Source organism: Macrobrachium rosenbergii, chromosome 42, assembly GCF_040412425.1.
Source record: "Macrobrachium rosenbergii isolate ZJJX-2024 chromosome 42, ASM4041242v1, whole genome shotgun sequence".
NCBI classification, from domain to species: Eukaryota; Metazoa; Arthropoda; class Malacostraca; order Decapoda; family Palaemonidae; genus Macrobrachium; species Macrobrachium rosenbergii.
The window spans coordinates 21,733,122-21,755,820 of NC_089782.1; the positions used below are offsets into that span (position 1 = coordinate 21,733,122).

Genomic DNA, 22,699 nt, shown 5'->3' on the forward strand with positions numbered 1-22,699 from the left:
TTAATTATTTATTTATTTTCTTCTAAGAGGCTGCCTCATTTTGCCACATATGGACATTCCTTTTTGTGCAAATTATTATAACGAAGATATTTGTTATTTTAGAAGTGGCGGGTTACTGGTCATTGCATTAGTGCTGTTTGAGAAGAGTTGTTTGAATAAAGGCCCTAGCTTCCCGAATGTTCTAAATCAGTGGCACGATTTTATGACCCAACGCCTCATCTTTATAGATACAGAGTGTTATTTAATAAAATATGATTATGACCTAGACTCTGGTTTGTTAGAACTTTAATTTTGTTTTGTAAGCTGAAGTTTGAGGGTTTATCAGATTTCATTTGGTATTCGATTATTTGGTAAGAAACATTATTATACTGCCGAGTGTTAAGACCTGTATAGAAAAAATTATTGGTTATGAATACTATTTTACTCTACAATTGCAAGATGAGCCTCAAAACAAATAATTAATGTGGAACCTCGGGTTTTCAGATGTGAATCAAGGAATTGAAGATATCTGTTAATACATACAGGTGAGGCAATAAGAAAATTTTCAATATATGGCAGCCAAAAAATAGAAAAATCCAAATTTATTTAGTCTGAGAAGTCTTAGAAACAGCTTCCAAAAAGTTCAAATATGGAGATTCAGATTTACGGCTTTGTTTCTCAAACAGCCAAGCCAACCGGTGATAACATGAGGTAGTTGTCTTAGAAAAATCAGAACCCTTGTCAACCTCACTGGAATCCAGAAGTTGATAATTTACACAGAGTTAGAAATATCTGGCAAAAATTTGTATTCTTACCGTGGGACTTCTTCCAAGTAATATCTCAAGGAAGTTTGTTTTAGTAACTTGCGCGTAAAATTTAGTTTCTAAAAACTGCTATCTGAACGTATCAAACGTATCATTGTATAAAAATACAAGCACACATACACATTACATGTATATATATATATATATATATATATATATATATATATATATATATATATATATATATATATATATATACATATATATATATATACATATATATATATATATATATATATATATATATATATATATATATATATATATACATACATATATATATATATATATATATATATATATATATATATATATATATATATATATATATATTTATATGTACCTGTGTGTATTTATAAATTATATATATATATATATATATATATATATATATATATATATATATATATATATATGTATATATTAATGCACATACACGCGCGCGCGCGCACACAATAATACACACACACGATTTCCTTTGAAGTATCTTATCTCTTTTCGATTAGTAATATTTCATCATCCATCGCCTCCACCGCCGCTCGACGGAAAGGGCTTAAGTTCCAGTTTTCACATCCTTAGTATTTTTTCATTTGATTAGAAAAAAAAAAAATTGTTTATAAGGATTCTGCTTCCAACATCACAAATCATAATTAAGTTTGGATTTTGATGGGCGTCCGTTAAATCCAAACAGTGAAATTTGAATTAAGAGAGGCCTATTTTATGAAAAACTATAGCAAAAGTAGTGATCGACGTCGACATAGTACAGTGTATACAGACTGAGATCTGTATGTGTATTCCCAATTTTCTTGAAATTCCCAAGCAAGAATTTAGTCAACAGTAAGTGAATGGATTATTAAGAGACTAGATACGCGGCACAAGGTTTGAATTATGTATATGAGTACTGGCATTCGACGCCAGGATTAGATTTACTGTATGAATTTATTCTTAGGAGAAGCATTTTCTCACTTAAGTTTACTCCGAAGATCTGTAGTCTGTTAAAATCTTGCATTGATAATTTTATGATACAGCCTAAGAGAAAGGCAGCCAGATTCCTTTTAATTAGTTAAAGCCACAAGGAAAAACTATGATTGTGGAATAATCTTAACGGAACACTGAAGTTTTTCTTGGCTAGAAGGCGGCATCTTCCAGATGCCACCATGATCGTTTAAATACTTTTTTAGCGAAATATGATCCATTTGTCACATGCAGTGCTGTAACCCTGAGCCACAACTGCTTCCATCATCAGTCCATCCTCTCTCTCTCTCTCTCTCTCTCTCTCTCTCTCTCTCTCTCTCTCTCTCTCTGTCGTCTCATGAAAGTGTAATCAAGACAAATTTGATGTGCTCTCGACTGCATTTTAATCCTCGCGAATAAATAACTTCCAATTTTCCAGCGTCGTCGAATTTCCTACAGTTACTGATGGTGAAAGGAGTCATTTTCGTTTTTGCTCAAGATTTGTCGCAATGTCATTTATTTATTTATTTTTTTTAAGTCAACATGTTATTCGGTATTTGGCATTAAGTAGAATACAGAATATAAATCAGGAATCTGTGCAAAAGAGTTTTGCCCTTTTTCCTCCAAAACTGACTGATCTATTTGTCATATAGTCCAGATGTTTATGTACGGAAAGACAAAACTATCGAATGAGGCTTGACGAACATCAGACAAAAAGCGGCATAGGAAGTCAGATTTCCAAAAGTAGTGAATGCGGCATATTTTACGGAAGTCGGGATGTTTCTTCACGTCATGCACCGAGAAAAGAATTGACAGAACAAACTGAGAAAGGAAACTGCACACAAGGGAAAGCTCGATGAATGTCGGACAAAAAGCAGCATAGGAAGTCTCAGATTTTCTACAAGTACATCGCATCGGCGGCCTCGGTTTCATTTCCAGCACGTAATTGCACACCGGGAGTGCAAGGAGGTCGTTCTGCAAGTCGTAATTTAGTCATTAATTTAGATATAGCCTTGGAGTTTTCAACCGACAGACACCCCTTCCACCTTTCCTCCTCCTCCTTCCCACCCTTTTCACCCCCCTCTTCGTGTTCCCTTCTCTTGATTGCGAATCAAATGCACAAAAGTTCTGTTTTCTTCAGGCTCACTGCTTGTTAGATGTAAAATTTCAAGTGCTAAAGTTGGAAATTAGGCATTTAGTAGCACGGACCATGGACCTTAAGGGAAAGTTGGGCAAGGATTTCGATTATTTTGGATGTGGGTACTAAGTATTTTTGTGTTGTCAAGGCATGGCAAAACCGAGAGAATATTTTTTTTTTTTCGTTATCAGAATTTTCCGAATAAAATATATCAATTTATAGAGACGTCATCAGTTGCATTGCCATTATTTGTTGAGAATTATCGTGGCAATTAACTTGCTGAGTAAAATACTTTCAACTGCATGTACCTTAGCTATACAAATTAGAAATCTGCAAGCAAGTCATGCACAAAGCTAGAAAACAAATTTATCGCTTATTGTAAGGCTGTAGTCTGCTTCAGCTTTTTATAAAGAGAAAGATGGGGTCCACTGCCGTATGCCTTCATTCAGCTAAAAGTAAAAGAAATTTTGAAAATAAGAAGAGGGGGGAAAAAGAGCATTCGGAGGGGAAGTTAAGAACGGAATATAAAATTCTATATACCCTGCCCCTCGAGAAAACTTTTGGGAATGACGGAAAAGTAGTAATGAACTTAACATGTTGGATAAGCAAACTTGTTTTGCCCAGTGCCAGTTTATTTTAACTGTTGATATTGTAGCAAATGTTGCACCATAACATATTTTGCTATTTAAAGAAAATAGAGAAAGTCATAGGTTATAGTAAGTTAGGTTCAGCTGGGCTAAATTAATTTGGTTTAGTTAAAGTTTAGTAAAGGCCGGACTGGAATTCAGAGACATTAGGTTGTTGATAAGTGAGGGAGGAACCGACCATTTGGGGGTTTTCTGATTTTGAATTTGAATTATTTACTCTTAATAGTTCTTGAACAATCGCAGGTATGACTACAAGAATCGTTTTCATATATTTTTTTCTATTCCCAAGGTACCCAAATGGAATTTTTGATCTCTGCAAGACGCCATATGCCCAGTGCCAGATGAAAATAAAATGGTTCAGTGCAAAGAAAGTAAAACAGCAGGAAAAGAGTTATATTCAGTATATTTAGATTCCCATTTGCGTTGTAATTGTACTTGACATTGGGCTACAATAAATCTCAAGATTTATTCCGCCATTAGGTTTGAAGTCATCAGCTGACTGAAGTTCACAATGAGTAAGTTCTTCAGTCTAATTGAAGTTGTTCCAGAATCACATTTGAAGTTGCCTGTCAATATCATTGAAGTTTTGCCTCATTCTCACCGAAAGTTGCTGTACGTATACCCTAACGAAGAGTTGAAATTGCACTTTAAGCAGATTTTTTTATTTTTATTAAACTGCAAATGAACTTAAATCTCTGCCACAATTGGATTTGTGCTAACACTACAATCAAAGAAGCTGTTTTACAGAATAGTTTATTGTTCCCTCATGTTCTTACTTGTAATAGTGCCACATTATGATTAGAGCTCACCCCCTCAGCGTTCGGGCAAAGTTTTTAAGTATTATCATTTAATTTGTTAAGAGTTATCATTTCCCCCTTCTCTACCAATCAAAATTCAGCCGGAATATTGACAATTCATTTTACCCCAGTATGTACCACACTACTTGCATACAATTAAGGAGGTATGTTAACTGTGTAATATATTCAAACAACCAGTTTTAGTTTTCTGTAAAAGAAAACTATTGTGCTGGCTTTGTCTGTCCGTCCGCCCTCAGATCTTAAAAACTACTGAGGCTAGAGGGCTGCAAACTGGTATGTTGATCGTCCACCCTCCAGTCATCAAACATATCAAATTGCAGCCGTCTAGCCTCAGTAGCTTTTATTTTATTTAAGGTTACAATTAGCCATAATCGTACATCTGGCAACGATATAGGACACGCCACCACCGGGCAGTTAAAGTTTCATGGGCCGCGGCGTTCATACAGCATTATACCAAGGCTTCCGAAAGACAGATCTATTTTCGGTGGCCTTGATTATACGATGTACAGAAAACTCGATTGCGCCGAAGAAACTTAGGCGCATATTTTACTTGTTTATTTTTGCCTCTCCCTAAAGTAGCTACCAATATTCCTTGATGAAGTTATCTTGAACCGTCTTGCCGCAGGAAAAAAGGGAAAATAAGAAATATTGATAAACTTCGGAGAACCTGCATTGATGTGAATTAGCAGTCCTTTTTTAATGAAGTATGCTCGAAATAAGGATTACTGGCGATATATATTAAATAGCTATGTTATTAATATTATCCAAGATGCTGCCTTATTTCGAATAGGAGAATGTCACAAGCCCAAGGGCCTAATAGGGATAAAGAAACACAGAAGGGAAGAATAAGCTATATAAAAGGAATAACAATGAGAAACAAATAGGATAAGATAATCTAAGAGTAGTTGAAATTAACAATGAGGGAATAATTTTCATGATTTTAAATAGATATTAAGTTTTCTAAATGTATAATTCATGCTGTCAACTCTATATAATACGGGTATGGAATTTGAGAATCAAATGGGATATAAAAATCATATGTTCTTTACTTCATTAGTTTTGGTATATTTATTGATCTGTAAATGCGATTATTATCATTATTATTATTATTATTATTATTATTATTATTATTATTATTATTATTATTATTATTATTATTATTATTATTATTATTATTATCTTTTGATTTTTGTGTTGTTAGAATTGAATCGAGAGGAAATTATATATGTTTCCTTTTGTCACAGTTTCACAGAAAGACATTTGTCAAGCCACAGTCACGATGCATAATAGTAGAGTAACTGACTTGATCTTATGAATTTCGCTGAGATTTCCATCAAAAATTAAATATAACATGATTATCTGCTGATGATTTTCTAATGAATCCTGAATCTATATTGCAATCATTGCATTGAAGCGATGAATTATGTAGCCACACAAATGCATTTGCATTTGCACCCACAATTATGTAATGTATTCATAGGTAAATATTTTCATATTTCGTTTGCTATCTTCTGCATGCTTGATGTGTTACAAATACCTTATTCCTGTTCCTTAATTTCACTTGTAAGACGCAACTAAAAAACTAATTCCTTATCAGCCATTAGAATTTTAGTGGTGTATCGCCACTTTCTTAATTCTCCCCTTTATTTCGCTCAGACCTTCATTTCGATAAAGTTATTTGATGTTTCAAGTTGCGATACAAGACAGTTCATAGTCTTTCTTATAATTTTTATAGGGTGATTAACCCTTTCTAAATGCTTCTGGTCCAATATACCGTACAGACTAAGGTCCAGAGAATAAATTCTAGTGAATCATTTGCAATGGGTTTTTCTCCTAAATGCAAATTGCCAATAAACGTTTCCTGGCAAATGGTCTAAATGATAAAGGAGGAAATTATAATATAATGTGGAGAGGTTTGAACTACACAGGACGCGGGTTTTTTTTTTTTGCCTCCTTTTTCGTGCCCGACGAGGGAAACAACCTGGCAACAGGTAGTTTCTCGTCACCTGGCAATCTTTTCCCAGTCGTTTGCAGATCAAAAAGTCTGCGGATAAAATAAAAGATACCCGACCAAGCACCAATACCTGATATCACACAGATTCGCTTATATTATTAAGCTATGGGGAAGGGCGGGAGTGAGCGGGTGGTTTCGCCACAGTAAAACTTGTAATTTTACGGAAGATTGGCAATTTCCGTGATATTGAAAATCGTAGTTACCGGCAGCAAAAACTCTCCATTAAAGGGTTTTATCTGCACTTGATGCAAGGTTTCAATTAGCATCAATCAAATTAGGTCGGGAAGGTTTTAAAATGGTTTTCAAAAGATCAGCTTATTAAAAGCTCATCGCCGCCCTCTCAGCAATATATGAAATGAGGAGAGAGAGAGAGAGAGAGAGAGAGAGAGAGAGAGAGAGAGAGAGAGAGAGAGAGAGAGAAGCATTTAACACCTGTTTTGGAAAATGACGCTGGAATCCTTTCGCACTTCCTGCATAACTTGTGCATCGGTCGAGAGAATCCCATGAAATGGAGTGAAAAAAAAATGCAATTGAAGATAATGTTAAAGGAAAGAATAGATGAAGTATTTGATAATCTGTGCGTCGAAACACTTTGAAAATTAAACTCGTGTTCTTAAAGATTGGCGATTTGACAACAGATTTTTCTCCAAAAAATATTCAATTATGCTGAGAATATTCAACTCAAATGACATAATTGGGGGTTAAATGAACTTTTCACAAAGTTATTGCTCCAGAGAATTAAGGGAAACAAAAAGCATTAACTCTAAACATCTCACTTGACAGCAGGAGTTTCTTAGCCTTGCAACTTGTTAACCTTCTCCTTACCGGCAATAGATCGTAAACTAACGATTGACTGGATCGTTAGACCTGGTAACTGGTCGTTTGAAAGGAAGTTATAGACTCATGGAAGTGGCAAAAACCAATTTAACTTAGTTCGGCAGTTTAGTCAAATCCAAGTCTCTTTTGAAGAGAAAGAGAGAATCACATAACTGCTAGTCGCATAGGGAAACTAGTTTTTTAGTGAATGTGAATTTGATTAGTATTAATATTCACGCTATTTTATAGTTTTAAATAAATGAAAAGGTTTGTATAGAGCTTGCAGGTAATTCCTCCTCGACTACCATTATCAGTAATAATAATAATAATAATAATAATAATAATAATAATAATAATAATAATAATAATAATAATAATAATAATTTGTCATGTTACATTATTGCACAGTGCTTTTTTTTCTAATTAATAACCTTGTTAATTTCACATTTGATTTTCTGCATTGTGAACCTTTAGCCCTTTCGCCAAATTACGTTCGAGTGTAGCATAACAGAACATTTCTCCTGCGTGCTTATTAAGTTAGGTAGTTGATTATTACAGAGTAATATTATGCTGACGGGAATTTAATAACATATTACAGGAAAATGGATGACCGGGGGACGTTCCAAACCAATTGTTTGCAGAGATTTAAAGTTTGTCTCTTTTTAGACACGAATCTAGTTCGTCAGTGTTGGGATATAAGTTTAGTTTGTTAATTTTTAGACATAAATTATTTTTGTTGTTGCGATGGCAATTACTTAATACTAATGCATCCTTCATTCATTAGTGGTTCCGCGTTGTATTCACAGCTGCGTTATCGAAGTCGATTGATAGCCTTGATGTTAGTAACCGTTATAAATAAAAAAAATTAGTAATGGGTGGGAATAAATTTGTGCTCAATATTGGCTTTCTTTTGTTTATCCGTAATCGAAATGGAGTATACACGAATGCTGCGTTCATTACGGAACTGATATCCGCGAATAATGGCCAGAAAATCTTTGTTAACTCACTAACCTCCCTGGACAGGGAAATTCGGCTGTCCTAAATTATTAACCGTGACCGCAAATAACATCGTAGTGATTAAATACAATAAACAGTCAGTTCTTGCTAGCTCATGTGAAAATTGTCAAACGATTTTTAAGGAAAACATATCGTGAATTACTCTAATCATTGTCTAATATTGATGAAAAGGTTATTGAGACCGGGTACACAAATTTATCCATGAAAAACAGTTTCGAAGCATACTTTTCCAGTATAGTTTAATAACACTTAAGCAAAAAAAAAAAAAATGAAAATAATACCATTCATTGTGAAGCTGAAAATTTAACACCCTTATTTTTTTCATACTTAGTATAAAAGATTATATATCTCCCTCACTTAACTACGCGACAAGACCATTGTTTTGCTGGTTTACAGTAAGACCGCCTCGTGACAGTGCGGTCCCTTGCCTAAAGGAGAGCCCGGGTTTCAACACCGTGTAGGTCTCTGTCCAACTTAACAAACTCATATTACCATTTAGAGTTAAGTGTCATTTATATCTTTTAGGGTGGTCTTAGACGATCCTAAATTTTTCCGCGACCCTTAGCATTGCCTCAAAACTGTGATCTCTTAGTATGCATACAGAAAGGATCCTGCACAATAGTAATACAAAAATTTATTGACGTTAATAATATTTTGTTATGCAGGTTTGTTATCTAGGATTACCTTCAGTTTTATTTATTTATTTTTTTGTTATTTTTGTTGCTTTTAGTTTTTTTCGAGTCTTGGTTAAAGTCACATCCCCCAAGATAGCAAATGGGCTTTTGTAAAGCTTTATTAATATCCCTTTAAGCCTTCGTGTTCATGTAAGTACTTGAGGATGAATGTGATATTTTCTCCCAATATGCTAGGTATAAGGAAAGTCTCGTAAAATGCAATGTATCGCCTACTTCTTTTGACTTAATATTGTACTAGTTTTTCCCATTTGCTCTGATATGGCTTCAGTGTACGAAAATGATTGGCGATTCATGTTTCTTACTTTTTATTATAGGCAATGTATGTCCGTAAAACTTGACACGAAGGATAATATTAATTCACTGCAAGATCTTACGAGACGTTGTTCCGGTAAAGAGGATTAATTAAACCAATTTTGCTCGATGGATCGCTTCCAAGTAGATGACTGATATTTGTGTAACAAGAAGTGTGGCGTGTGTGACTGTGCCTTCTTTTGGGTTGGAAATCGCAAATATCTTCTATTACGGGTGTGAAAAAACGTATTAACACTGTGCGGTTTGAGTTATATCTTTCTTTTAGACACAGATCACTTTACACAAACAGTGTTTTTATGGAATGACTGTCTTTAGATTGGTTCATACACAAAGAAGAATTTGAGCTGTGTGCTTTACTCTTTGATTGGCATAAAGACCAAGAAGGTGTGAACTGCGCGCTTATTCTTAGGTTGGTTTACACAAAGGAATATTCGAACTGCATGCCTATTCTTAGATTGGTTTACATAGAGGAATATTTGAATTACATGCCTATTCTTAGATTAGTATACACACACAGAAGGATTTGAACTGCGTGCGTAATCGCTGATTGGTTTACGCACAAAGAAATATTGGAACTGCATCTGTTCCTAGGTTGCCTTACACATAAGAAAGATTTAAACTGCTCGCCTGTTCTTAGAATGTTTAAAACACAAAAAATTAAGTTGCGTGCCTATTCTTGGGTGTTAACACTAAAGCAAGAATTCTAAGTTCCCGATGTCTTTTCTGCCTCCTTAGATATAACCTAAAATTTACCTGACCAGAAATTTGTGCAAGTAATCCATTTCATAACGTGTCGACAATTTTTTAAAGACCGGTTCTAATAACCATAAAATTATGAACCCCTTTTTTTTATGTAAACAGAAAAAAATAGATGTTGGTTAGATTGTTCCCATCTCCAGGAAGATGATGAAACCATTACATTCCTGCTATGCAAGATTCTCATAACACTTATCCATATGTTCATTGAAGCATTCTTGAGAGAAAACAGTGATGATGTAGCTGGTTCATTTTTGTTATTAAGTTAGTTATCTGAAACAAATTCGAAGTAGATGCCCTCTATCTGTGTGTTGCTAATTCTGTAATCCTTTCCATTTTAAGTGATAAGACTTATTTATATATTATAAACAGTTATAAAGCGCATGCGTTATCCTCTTTGCCAATATTAAAATAGTTGATTTTTAAAACTAGCTAAAATATGAATGTATATTTTGTACAATAGTATTCTTGACTACAAAATAGGTCCCCAAAATACTTCTTTCTTGAACTTTCACAAGAATTGAGTGCATGTTTGTGTTTCTGCTTTTTTAGCCGTCCCAATATCATTTCCAGCGAGCCTATTAAATTCATGAAAAGACAGGTTTATGAAATTAAAAAAAAGACGTGTGATGTATTACCAAATTAAAAATAGATAGTAGTGTTAGCAGTGCAGTTTCATATATATATATATATATATATATATATATATATATATATATATATATATATATATATTATATATATATATATGTGTGTGTATATATATACTACACACACACACACACACACACATAGTATATATATATATATATATATATATATATATATATATATATATATATATATATATATATATATATATATATATATATATGAAACTGCACTACCAACACTACTATCTATTTTTAATTTGTAATGCATCACACGTCTTTTTTAGTATGTATGTATGTATGTATAATATACATACATACATACACACCATACACACATACACAAAGTCAAGTTTTGCTTGCAAAGCCTGAAAATACAAATGCTTGACACTCGTTACTCTCACATCTTCAACCGTACATTTAACTTTACACTTTTGGTGAGTAAGAGAATTTTGCAATATACATTCAGTTCTCATTTTCCAGTTGCAGCACTTGCTCTCTTGCAGCCATTACAACGTGCATTCACTATCGCTCGTTTGTACGCTGAGGAAGATTTTTTTTTTTCATTCACTAATTTTTCCAGCTTTCTCACTGTCGGCTCCTTCCCCTAGATGATATTCAAGTTTATTTCCAGTTCATAAAAAAAGGATTCAAACGATGCAGAATTTTTTAATTTCATATGGAAAATATTCAGTGGAAAAATCATCGTAATTAATCATTTAGGTACGTAATTATTTCAGACAGTACCTAAAATGCTCCATTTTTAGAGTAAGATGTTCAGCGACGCCAGGGCGCTAGGTAGTACTTGTTATAGTATTCACGATAGTACCCAGTATTACATTCTATAACTCTTAAGTGAAAAGTCCCTGGCCGGGTCTTCTTGCTGCTGGGGCAAAGGTTTCATATTCTAAATCATTTTGTTGTTCTTGGAGAAGGATATCTACATATGTCTATCTGTCTATCAATTACATAAGATATATATATATATATATATATATATATATATATATATATATATATATATATATATATATATATATATATATGTATATATATATATATATATATATATATATATATATATATATATATATATATATATATATATATATATATATATATATATATATATATATATGTCTTATGTAGTTCGACAGATAGATAAACAGATGTAGTTATCCTTCTCCAGGAAACAAAATGACTTCAAGACACGAAGCCTTTGTCCCAGCCGCCAGAAAACCCGGCGAGGGACTTTTCACTTAAGAGTTAAAGAATGTAATACTGAGTACTATAGTGAATACTATAACAAGTACTACCTAGCGTCCTAGCGTCGCTGAACATCTTACTCTAAAAATGAGCATTTTAGGTAGTCTGAAATAATTACGTACCTAAATGATTAATTACGAAGATTTTTCCACTGGATGTAAAAATTCTGCAACTTTTGAATCCTTTTTTTATGAACTGGAAATAAAGTCGTATATATATAATATATATTATAATATATAAAATATATTATAATATATAATATATATATATTATATATGTGTGTGTGTGCGCGCGCGCGTGTGTTTTTGTCTTTTTTTTTTACTTTGAGTCACCTGGTCTCAGTTTTATTGTAAGAAAATTTGCACCGAAGAGAAATGCGAAATTTCATCATATCTACATATCGCTGAAATATTAAAACGATGCATATGCACTGGTTCTTTTTGAGGCTTATTATAACGCCAGAGCATAAACACGATTGTTCAGTGCGTAAGATAGAATATGCATGCAGAAGATTTTATAAACTCAGTAGAGTGTTTATGTAAAAATTCCTTTTTTTTTTAAGTATTAAGGATATTCCCAAGTTTACCTGAAGCGCTTTAGAATTCTTACACCAATTGTTATACTTATATATAGATAAATAAATAAATAGATCAATGAATATATATGTATATGTATATATACATATATATATATGCATATACATGAGAGAATGAGAGAGAGAAGATCCGAAGAATCAAGTAGCATGGAAAAGAAATTTGTTCATTACAATCTCTTTAGGTTATATATAGGTTTAACAACTTATCGAAAATTATTTAATTTATTATTAGTTTATGCGAAGGTCATTTAATCATAGGGCCTAAACTATTACGCCACTCTTCCAGTTTTGTTAAAGGTAACGTTGTAATGCAGAGGGATCCGCCGAGGCTAGTCCTGAAGAATTCGCTTGGAATCTGCCAGAGAAAGAAAATATAAGATTCACAGGACTATCAATTTCAATCCCTCTTCCAGGCTTGGCTTAACCTGACCTTACTCTAACCTTCGAATGTCACGCAAAAAGATCCATGCTTCCTTAAAAACTCCCCTTGACCATGCACTGCTCCTGAGCCGTGTACCATGGCAACTCATGAACAAGAAATATTGATGCAGTTAACCTTATACTATACGCAGTGTATGTATTTGCCTTATATCATGCAGTGCATGTGAGCACCTTACATCATTCAGTGTATTTAATGGGACAAAGTGTATATCCATTCCCTACATGGTAACGAGTGTATGCGTAGCTCCCTAGACCATAAATCATACAACGCGTGTGCGCAGCTAATTGCACCATTAATTATACAGTGTATGCGCAGCTCCTTACACAATAAATCATACAGTGTGTATGCGCAGCTCCTTTCACCATAAATCATATAAAGTGTATGCGCAATTCCTTACACCATAAATCATGCAAAATTTACGCACTACACCTTACATCATACGAAGTGTATGTACAGCGCTTCACATACAAAATGAATATTCAGCACTTTACATCATCCAAACTGTATGTATGACACCTCATACCGCACAAACTGTGGATACGGAACTTTATATAATCCAGGGATGATGTATTACATCTTACAGTCAGTTACGATACCCCACCCAAGGCTGTCCTGCAAGTTGCTGCTTAATAGTGATGCATCATTATAGAAGCAACGGATGATTACAGAAACAGGGTAACACGATCTGATTTTTATTTTATTGCAAAAAGAGGAAAGAGGTGCGTTTAGACGAGAGGTAATTCACCATTTGAGCTTCGCAACCTTTTGGGAGATTGGAAGGGTGGCTGTGAAATGTTGGGGGGGAGGGGTGGCGCTTGGACAAAATTAAGGATGCATGGAGGAATAAATGAGGCAGATGTTTTATGAAGTTCTGTAACTGGGTAATGACTGGATTTGGTCAGAGATGAGGTGAGACTTATTTTTTCAGCTGTCGATGTACCACGTAAATTAGGTGATAGAAGAGATTGGTTAAACTGATTAAATAAGGTTCCGGAAGAGACAGGGATAAAACACGTAAATAAGGCTCATAATAGGCTAGATAAATTGAATAAATAGTTGCTCGAAGAGACGCTTAATAAGTGACGAAAATAAGGATTATTTAGAAGACGCACTCAATACGTCCGTAAAAGAGAAATACAGTGGTAAAAGGCGATAAATAAACAAAAGATGCCATGAAAAAAAATAAAGGTGCTAGAAAAGACTTTGGATAAAGGTGCCATATGAGAGTGACTGTGAACCGCACAAATGTGGCAGAAGGAACCGCCAAAACACACACACACACACACACACACACACGAAATTATGAATTGTACGAGACGGAAGATTAACCGCAGAAATATGAATCTAGAGGTCTAAATAACACACAAGTAAGGAGTTACAAGACATTGTTCCATCTCTAAATAAGGTGTACGAAGAATATGCAGTCTTCGACTCCTCACTGAAGACAGAAAAGAAAAAAGAAAAAAACCTTGGTACAGATTCTTCGTTCACCTAAGGTGTGCCAAGACTTTTTGTTCAGTGTTGTAGAATGGGAACGGAGAGACTGGAAGTATGTGTTTACCACAGATATTTGCGGATCAATATGAGGTGCAAGCTAAAATACCTAAAATATTGAGAGTTTGGGATTATAGGCGATCAAGTAAAGGTATTATTAGCAAGTATGAGGAAGATGTTACTCGGAGAGATTAAAATTGGTTGATGATTTTATCGTAGCGATATTTGATTAGATGGGATTTAGTAAAGATGGGGAAGAGTAAGACCAATGAATTTCGTGATACTTTATATATATTTTATACATAAGTGCATGCATTTCAATATGTAATATTTAGGTTATTTATATCTTTGTTTAGATAAACTTTGATTACCATATCTTCTGTTTTAAATTAGTCCCAAGTTCAACAAGTCGAATCCATCCTATAGAGATCGTTTCATTCCCAAAATGCTTCACTGCTTTCAGAGAGTTAAATGTTAGTTTTTGCTTTGTTTTCGTTGGCTTTTGTTTGGATGCATTTGGCAGGTAATGGATGACATTCATTATAAATCGACTTTTAGAGACGATACACAATGTGAGGATAGCCTTGATTTATCCTGCTGTGTATTACTTTTCCTTTTTCCCCTCTTTTGCTGTTCGATGTAAAATAATATGAGGAACACATATCGGATGGCAATTATTTTGTGTCTTTTGCTGATTTTTTTTTATTAAGGTTAAACACTATTCCGCATTTCCCCTTTTTACTGATACTTGAGGAAAGTAACTTTTTGATATTTAAGGAAATTACACTATTCCTTATTACTCATTTTACTAATATTCAATTTTAAGATTTCTGCCATTATTTTTGGGTATCAGCTCATCCTCGATAACGGCTAACGTTGAATGACTGGTTGGTTTGATACAGTATATATATATATATATATATATATATATATATATATATATATATATATATATATATATATATATATATATATATATATATATATATATATAAGTATATATATATATATATAGCTAGATAGAGAGATATGTATATATGTATGTATGTAAAATATGTATGTTTGCACTATAGCGTTACAACAACAGAGGTTATGGACAGCGAGCAACTCGAGTTGTTGGGATTGATTTGGGTTTTGAAATACTTGACGGAATCCTATCAACATTCTGTAACCAAGGAGTGTATCACACACACAAGCAATCCTCCCCCCCCCCACCCCCGCCTAGGCTGGGTGTGGCATAGGCCGCCGATGTAAATCAGCAAGGGTAGTAGATATAGATGCATCTGTAGATGAACGTGAGCCAAAATGAATCCTCTTTAACACGCTCAAGCCTTGACTTTTATTATTTACCGACTGACATGACCTGGCAGAGTGTGAGTTCCCTGGCAGTCATTCAGACATAAAAACTAGAAGAGAAAGAGAAAGTGTTTGTGTTCGTGTATGTGTGTGTGTGAAAGAGAGAGAGTGAGAGAGAACGAGTATGTGTGTGTGTGTGTGTATGCGTGAACAGAAGAGGCTGGCAAATTGTCAAACACCTCCAAGCAACCATGCACAAGGAAATGAACTGCGCCTGAGAAGAACAAAAGAAAATAAAAAAAGACTTCTTAATTCGGCACCAGCAAATGGTTTCCATAAATGAATGGCCATTGTTAAGCTTTCTCGCCACACTCCCATAAGGAAGAGTTGGCTACAATAGCCTTTCTTGGTTCTGTGACAGTTTCTTTATTTATGTGAATTAGGTCCCGAGGAAAATTGCTTGGTAAATTCTCGCTAGATGGTTCGAATTGAAATCATAATTATTATATTTTTCCCCCCTCATTCATAACAAATGTGGATAATTTCTAGGAATTTTGCTAGAATTGAATTTGGAAGTTTCGGACATTATGGATATTTGTGATCAGTGCGTATGTGTTATTTAAATTTTATAAATATTGAAACAATAAATCTTGAATTAGGTAATTCTTCAATCTGGCCAAAGTCGGTACTCCATGTGCGACTGTACCTTCGACGCTATGCATTAAATATAAAAACTGATCTCCAATTCGATAGACTTTCATTTCAAAAGGACGTACATTACCTTCTTACAAGTAAACTGCAAAATATGGAAATATAATTCATTGTTATAACGTCTCTTCTTCAGTTTCCCGAATGTAATAGATTTACGGCAATTCGAGTTGCTGGAAATTCCTTGTATCTCACTCCCTTGGAAATAATGACACTTGGTAAATCGTTATCAGTCAGTTCAGTTAACTTAAAAATTAACTAAACGAATTATATAGAGTATTTACTTGCTGTGAAAGACTCTTTTATGAAAAAAACAATTGCAGCATATGCCAGTTAACAACCAAGATTGTTTTCAGCCCGTATTTGCTATTATGCAGAATAAAAAAAAGGGGGGGGGGGATTTGTTTTAAAATGTGCCGGCGCATATTGTTCACGCTGCATTACCACGGATGGCATATCCCGACGCGGCTTCAGGCACAACCAAAACAGCCTTTGGTCGAAGTTCCCTGCTGCTCCTGCTGCTGCAGCCTTGGAAGTATCCTCTGGAGAGGACATAGAAACTGAAGCCATGAGAAGACAATTTCATGGTTGAAGAGAGAGAAAAAGGGATGGGGGCTTTTTCCCTCTGGTTTTACAGGAGAGTTGTGATCCTGCTGGAAATTCGGACAAAAAACATCATGCCCGAGAGGTTAACCGGCTGTTTTTATTCGTCTTGTAGATCCTATCGGTTACAGAATTGTGATTCTACACAGAATTGAATTTTCGTCTAAAAATGGAAATTTTTGCACTTTTTCTGTAAAAGAGTAATAATGTCTTTACACGTATCCATAGAAGTTTGTTTATTTTTTTTAAAGCTTTAAGAGGTTTATTTTGCAAACATGGAAAGCTTTCAGACCACGTTTGTTTATGATGTCACATTTTTCACTTAATATCCATAAACGTGGGAGCATATACTAATGTTTGCTCCACAGAGGCATTTGGCGTCGATTAGGATTTCAAATAGTTTTATTTGATTTATATACGATCAAATAAAATTTTTTCTAACACTAAACTAAGGTCCTCGAAATTACGTCATTTTAATGGAGAACTTACGATGGTTAGTTTTTTTTATTGGTCGTCGGTATAATCATATAAAAAATATACCTATTTAGTACTTTTAATTACATGGTAAAAACTGTCAGACATGTTTTCTGAAGCGCATTATGAATGTTTGTAATGTAGTTAAGGTTTGTGTTTTATTTTGTTGTGTTTTTATCAAAATGCTTTAATATGGGAAGGGTTCTGGTTGTATTTTATATATATTTTATCATTATCCTTATTGAGCTATTATTATTATTATTATTATTATTATTATTATTATTATTATTATTATTATTATTATTATTTTTGTTGTTGTTGTTGTTGCTGTTGCTGGGTTTGCATTATCGTCATCATCATCATGATCACTAAATAATGAAACAAAGCTTTTAGGATATGCGATGTCAGCAATACGAGTATAGCACTGGTCTGAAGGGCATTCACGATAATCAATAAATATAAAATATATCTAAAATTCTTTCAAGTTTTTAAATATGTAAAAAAGCGCAAATTCATTGTGTAAATAAAGCGATAAACATTGTAGCCAAGCAACAAATCTAAACATGCCCGCTTCCACGGGAGTATAAGGAGGCCCGGTACCTTGGGACGTTGATGACTGTGTATTTGTGTGGTGTCTGCTACACCCAGGTGGACCACACGCACCTGAAAAAGACGCCCAAAGATACGAGGTGTGTAGCACTGCAGAGAATGTGATCGTGAGTCGAGCTTCACACTTCATAGGAGGAGATTTGTATCAGCAAATGTCGGCGTAGTTTGTCTTCGTCTGTTTATTTTTCTATATTTAGAATTTTCATTTTTGTTTATTTTTCCTGTTTACTTTTATTATTTTTAGTTTTCGTTTTGGTATTGAATCTTTATGGTGCGTTGCTGTTCAAGTTACTGTATCGTTTTTTTTTTTTATTTCAGATTTGTTTTCATCGCTAAGGTATGGTTTAGATACATCATTGAATCTCATTTCTTTCAGTCTTATTAACAGCTTCCGTTCTCCCCTTGGTAAGTTCTCAGATGCTTCGAATCGGACGTTTCCAAAAACCTGTGCAGTTGTGGTGGCGACGTTTGAGACCACCTCAAACAATAAACCTGCCTCGTCCGATCGGCAAGGGACCGCTCGTGAATTTATGGACTGGCTGAAGGGACCTCACTATTTTTAATGCAATGCCACCTCATACCGTCCCGCTTTTGTGTGCATTTGTGCGTGACTTTGTGTGATTGCAAGCATAAAAACAAGTGTAAAAGACTTTTTATATTTACGTATAATGCTAAATTACCTACTGTTTAATTGCATTTAGAGTTACTTGTTATTCATGTTAGTTATTTTTTTTTTTTTTTGTTGGAAGTCTGCTCTGTAGAATCTGTTAGTTCTATCAAACTGTTTTCATAATGAATTATGATTCATTTATTAAAAATCAGTATTTTTTATTGATAAAAATTTTTATTTTTATTAATAGTAATTTTCGTATTTTTTGCGTGGTATTCATATTCCATTTCCTTTGTTCTATTTTTAGCTAATTATAATTTTCCTCATTATTCTCCCCAACCCCCTAAAGTTCAATTCTTAGCTTTTCCTTTCTCTCTACATTTTCCTCCCTAATTCCCCGCAAGGACGATGCTATACAAATGTCTAGAACCCTCCCCCCTTCTACCCTAAGTAAGACGGGGTCTGGGTGGTGATGGTGGGGGGGGGGATAGTCATCAGCCTTGTTCCTCCTTGAGTGCAAAGCGATCACCATCTACCCCATCAGGAAGACGCGTTTCTCACTGTTAAAAAAAAGAGAAGAAAAGACGAGAACTCTTAATGATAAGCATATTTATAAGCGTTGCTTTTTGGCTTGCAGCCCATTTAGAAACCATTCCATTTGGAGGTTTCATTGGTGCTTTTTTTATTCGTTTCTTTCGCTATTATTATTTGTTATTTACTAATAGATAAATTTAATTGGTAATAAACATGGACATTGTCTTTCTAGGTAGGGTTAAAGGTTATTTTATCAATAAATAAGCGATAAATGTATTTGGTGGTGGAATTCATAATGTTCATTTTTTTTTCATTTTTGTTACCATATTAATTTTAACCTCTTAATTATTTCGATCACTATATCATATTTATTATACGCATCTAGGTTATGTAATCATGTAGCAGTTCCCCATATTTTTTTTTCTGTGCATTTCATCTTTTGTTTGATTTATTCTCGGTTTCATCATCACATATACTTCTCAAGTTCTTAGATTTCCCCTTGTATTTTGAAGAGAGCTTGTCCATAGAGAACTTGCCTTTTCCTTTATCAAGAGTGTCTGTGTGGAATCCTTATTTAACGCTTATGGGCTGTGTTTATTCATTTTATCTCCTCGCTGCTATATTACTTGGCACGGACAGTCGAACTTTGTTGCGAATTCGTGGCTTGTTTCTATCTCTCCTTCGCTTAAAAGCCATTTGTGTTATTCGCTTGTTTGACTCTAGATTAATTTGTTTACTCCCGTCTGCTTATTTATTCCCTTCCTCGTGATGCAACACTCCCACCCCATCCCCCACCCTCCCCCAATCCCCATAATCGTCTGCCTTTTGTTGTATTTTATGGATCTTGAAATGGATGCCATCGCGTTCCTCGGTGTAATTGCTTTGAAAACAGGTTGCTTGTATGGTTTTCGTTACAATGCAGATGTCATTTGTTTTATGAGCTTTGTCATCGCGCGAGAAGCCACTTTCGTCGGAGGGAACGGTGCTCCTCTGGTTCGTCACTGCAGGCGGAAGTGATGCTTTTAGTGTAGTTCTTGGCGGTGGCGTTCGTTTAATAAGGATCGTTGCGTTCATATAGCAGATGATGGTGGCGTTCTTGTTGCAAAAAATGTGGCGTTCTTTAGCAAAATGAAGGTGGCGTTCCTATAGTAAATGACGGTGTCGTTCATATTGTGTACAATAGCTATATGGTGCATTCATATAGCATATGATAGAGGTGTTCATATGGTGTACGACAATGAGATCATATCATATATCACAATGGCGCTCGTTTAGTAAATGAAGTTAGGGTTCAAAGAGCAGTAATGTTGACGGTTGTGTTCAGCTACAGTATAAGATGATGGTGGTGCTCACATAGTAAATGATGGCGGTGTTCATGTAGAAGATGACGGCTACGTTCGTCCAAGTGTTGACGGCTGCGTTCATATGATACATGACGGATGTGTTCACATCGAGGTTGATGGCTGCACACTGGGTAATAATGAGCGTATCGCGTTTCCGTGTTCTTAACGCCTTATTTGAATATCAAGTTAAGTGTTGAAATGCTCTTTCATTGCTGAGGAAAGGAACGATGTAAGGGATAGGTTGAGGAACCAGATGTACAAAGCACTGTCTAATGATTTTAAAAATAAATTCGTAGGAGGGACGCACAGTCTTTGATCGCATAACAGTAGATTGTTTCATCGTATAGACTGCATACTTTCAAACTTGTTTACATATTTATTCATATTTACGCATATATGCATAGATTATTTAAAAAATATTATGAGTACATTAATGTAAGTATATGCATATGTTCAAAACAAATTTATATATATATATGTATATATACATATATATATATATATATATATATATATATATATATATATATATATATATATATATATATATATATATATATATATATATATATATATATAAATGTTCTTACACTTATTCTTTAATGTACGTTCATATTGTGTATATATATATATATATATATATATATATATATATATATATATATATATATATATATATATATATATATATATATATATATATATATATATATACTGTATATATATGTAATATACGTACATATTGAATGTGTGTAAGAATATTAATCTCCAAGATCTGTAAAAATTCACCCACAAAAATCGTAGCCGAGATCAGTTGTAAATTGCTATATAATGTATGTTTTGTTATGTTTATATTCCTTGTGTTTCTTGTTCTGAAAAGAGTTAGTGTCCATAACTGAAGAGTCTGTGTTGACAGTTTCCTTTGTGTTTGCCTATTCTTTGTGTTGCCATTGCCGGTTCATAATATTATTTTTATTGTTATTAATCCAGTTTTAACAGTGGGATGATTTTCTCCGTATTATGATTCCAGTTAGTTCTGATGTAGTCGATAATATCCCTGCAATGAAATAGTCTTCATATTGGAGCTATCACCTTAAATTCTAATTTTTCTTACTAAACGACAAAGAGAATCTTATCATTTTTGTCTAATGTCGATTTTCTTTTTATTCCGCAGCTCTACCGCACAGTAGAAAAGATGTGGGGAGGTGGGGGAGGAGGAGGACTACCTGGAAGTGGAGGAGGACCTTTACCAGGATCTGTTGGAGGAGGGGGTGGAGGAGGAGGAGGAGGAGGGGGTGGAGGTGGAGGAGGAGGGCCTTTAGGCGTAGGCTCCGAACCTCCACCTCACTCGACACCTGTCAACGACGACATAGAAATGAAGAAACCGACGCCATCCAATACGCCCCCTCTTCCTCCTGCGTCGGTAGCCGCTGCATCTCAGGCCGTGGCAGCGATGGCAGCTGCCGTTTCCTCCGCGGCGGCGGCTATGTCGTCCTCGTCAGGTTTAACGTCAGCGACCCCGCACACGCCTCCGTCTGCAGCCGCGCCTATGGACACGACCTCGCACTTACCAGCTATGCTCTCCCACCTCACTCAAGGGTTGAGTAACAGCTCTAGTCTTCATAGGGAATCGGTGGCTGCCGCGCCTCCGCACCACTCACAGCCGCCCACACACCACCCTCAGCCTCCGCACTCGCCCTCGCCCATCCACACGCCCAACCAAGAAGTGCAGAAGATGGTAAGTAGAACAGATGTTGCTTCAAGTTGGCGTTCTCTGACCATGAAGTGAAAATACAAAGGTTGTCTCACTTTTACTAACTCCCGTAGGATTTAGTTCCTGTTTGTATCACGGGTGTCTGAAGGTTATCACGGGAAAGCCTCTTAAATTACCCTCTCGGTTGATGTTAAATTTGTTCCCCCTAGCCATTCACTTTCATTTTACCCATAGCTTAAATCTTTCCGTGGGATAAGTTGGTGTTTTCACTGCCAGTGAGCAGAGATACTCTTTTGCATGTATTATTAAGCTCGTGTGTGGTCTCATATTTTTGACTAAGCAAGGCTTGGTGGGTATTCTTGAGGTCTTCCACCAGTTATCTCCACGATAG

At 34.8% G+C, this 22,699-nt stretch overlaps 1 protein-coding gene across 2 annotated transcripts in view; it reads left to right on the top strand.

Moving 5' to 3' along the window:
• Positions 1 to 22,699, top strand: part of dati (datilografo) — a 1,058,780-nt gene that overhangs the window by 315,381 nt on the left and 720,700 nt on the right. For both annotated transcript variants that reach the window (XM_067085712.1, XM_067085713.1), the window contains exon 2: positions 21,769 to 22,332. In XM_067085712.1, the coding sequence (XP_066941813.1) occupies positions 21,769 to 22,332 (564 nt within the window). The remainder of the gene's footprint in view (positions 1 to 21,768; positions 22,333 to 22,699) is intronic.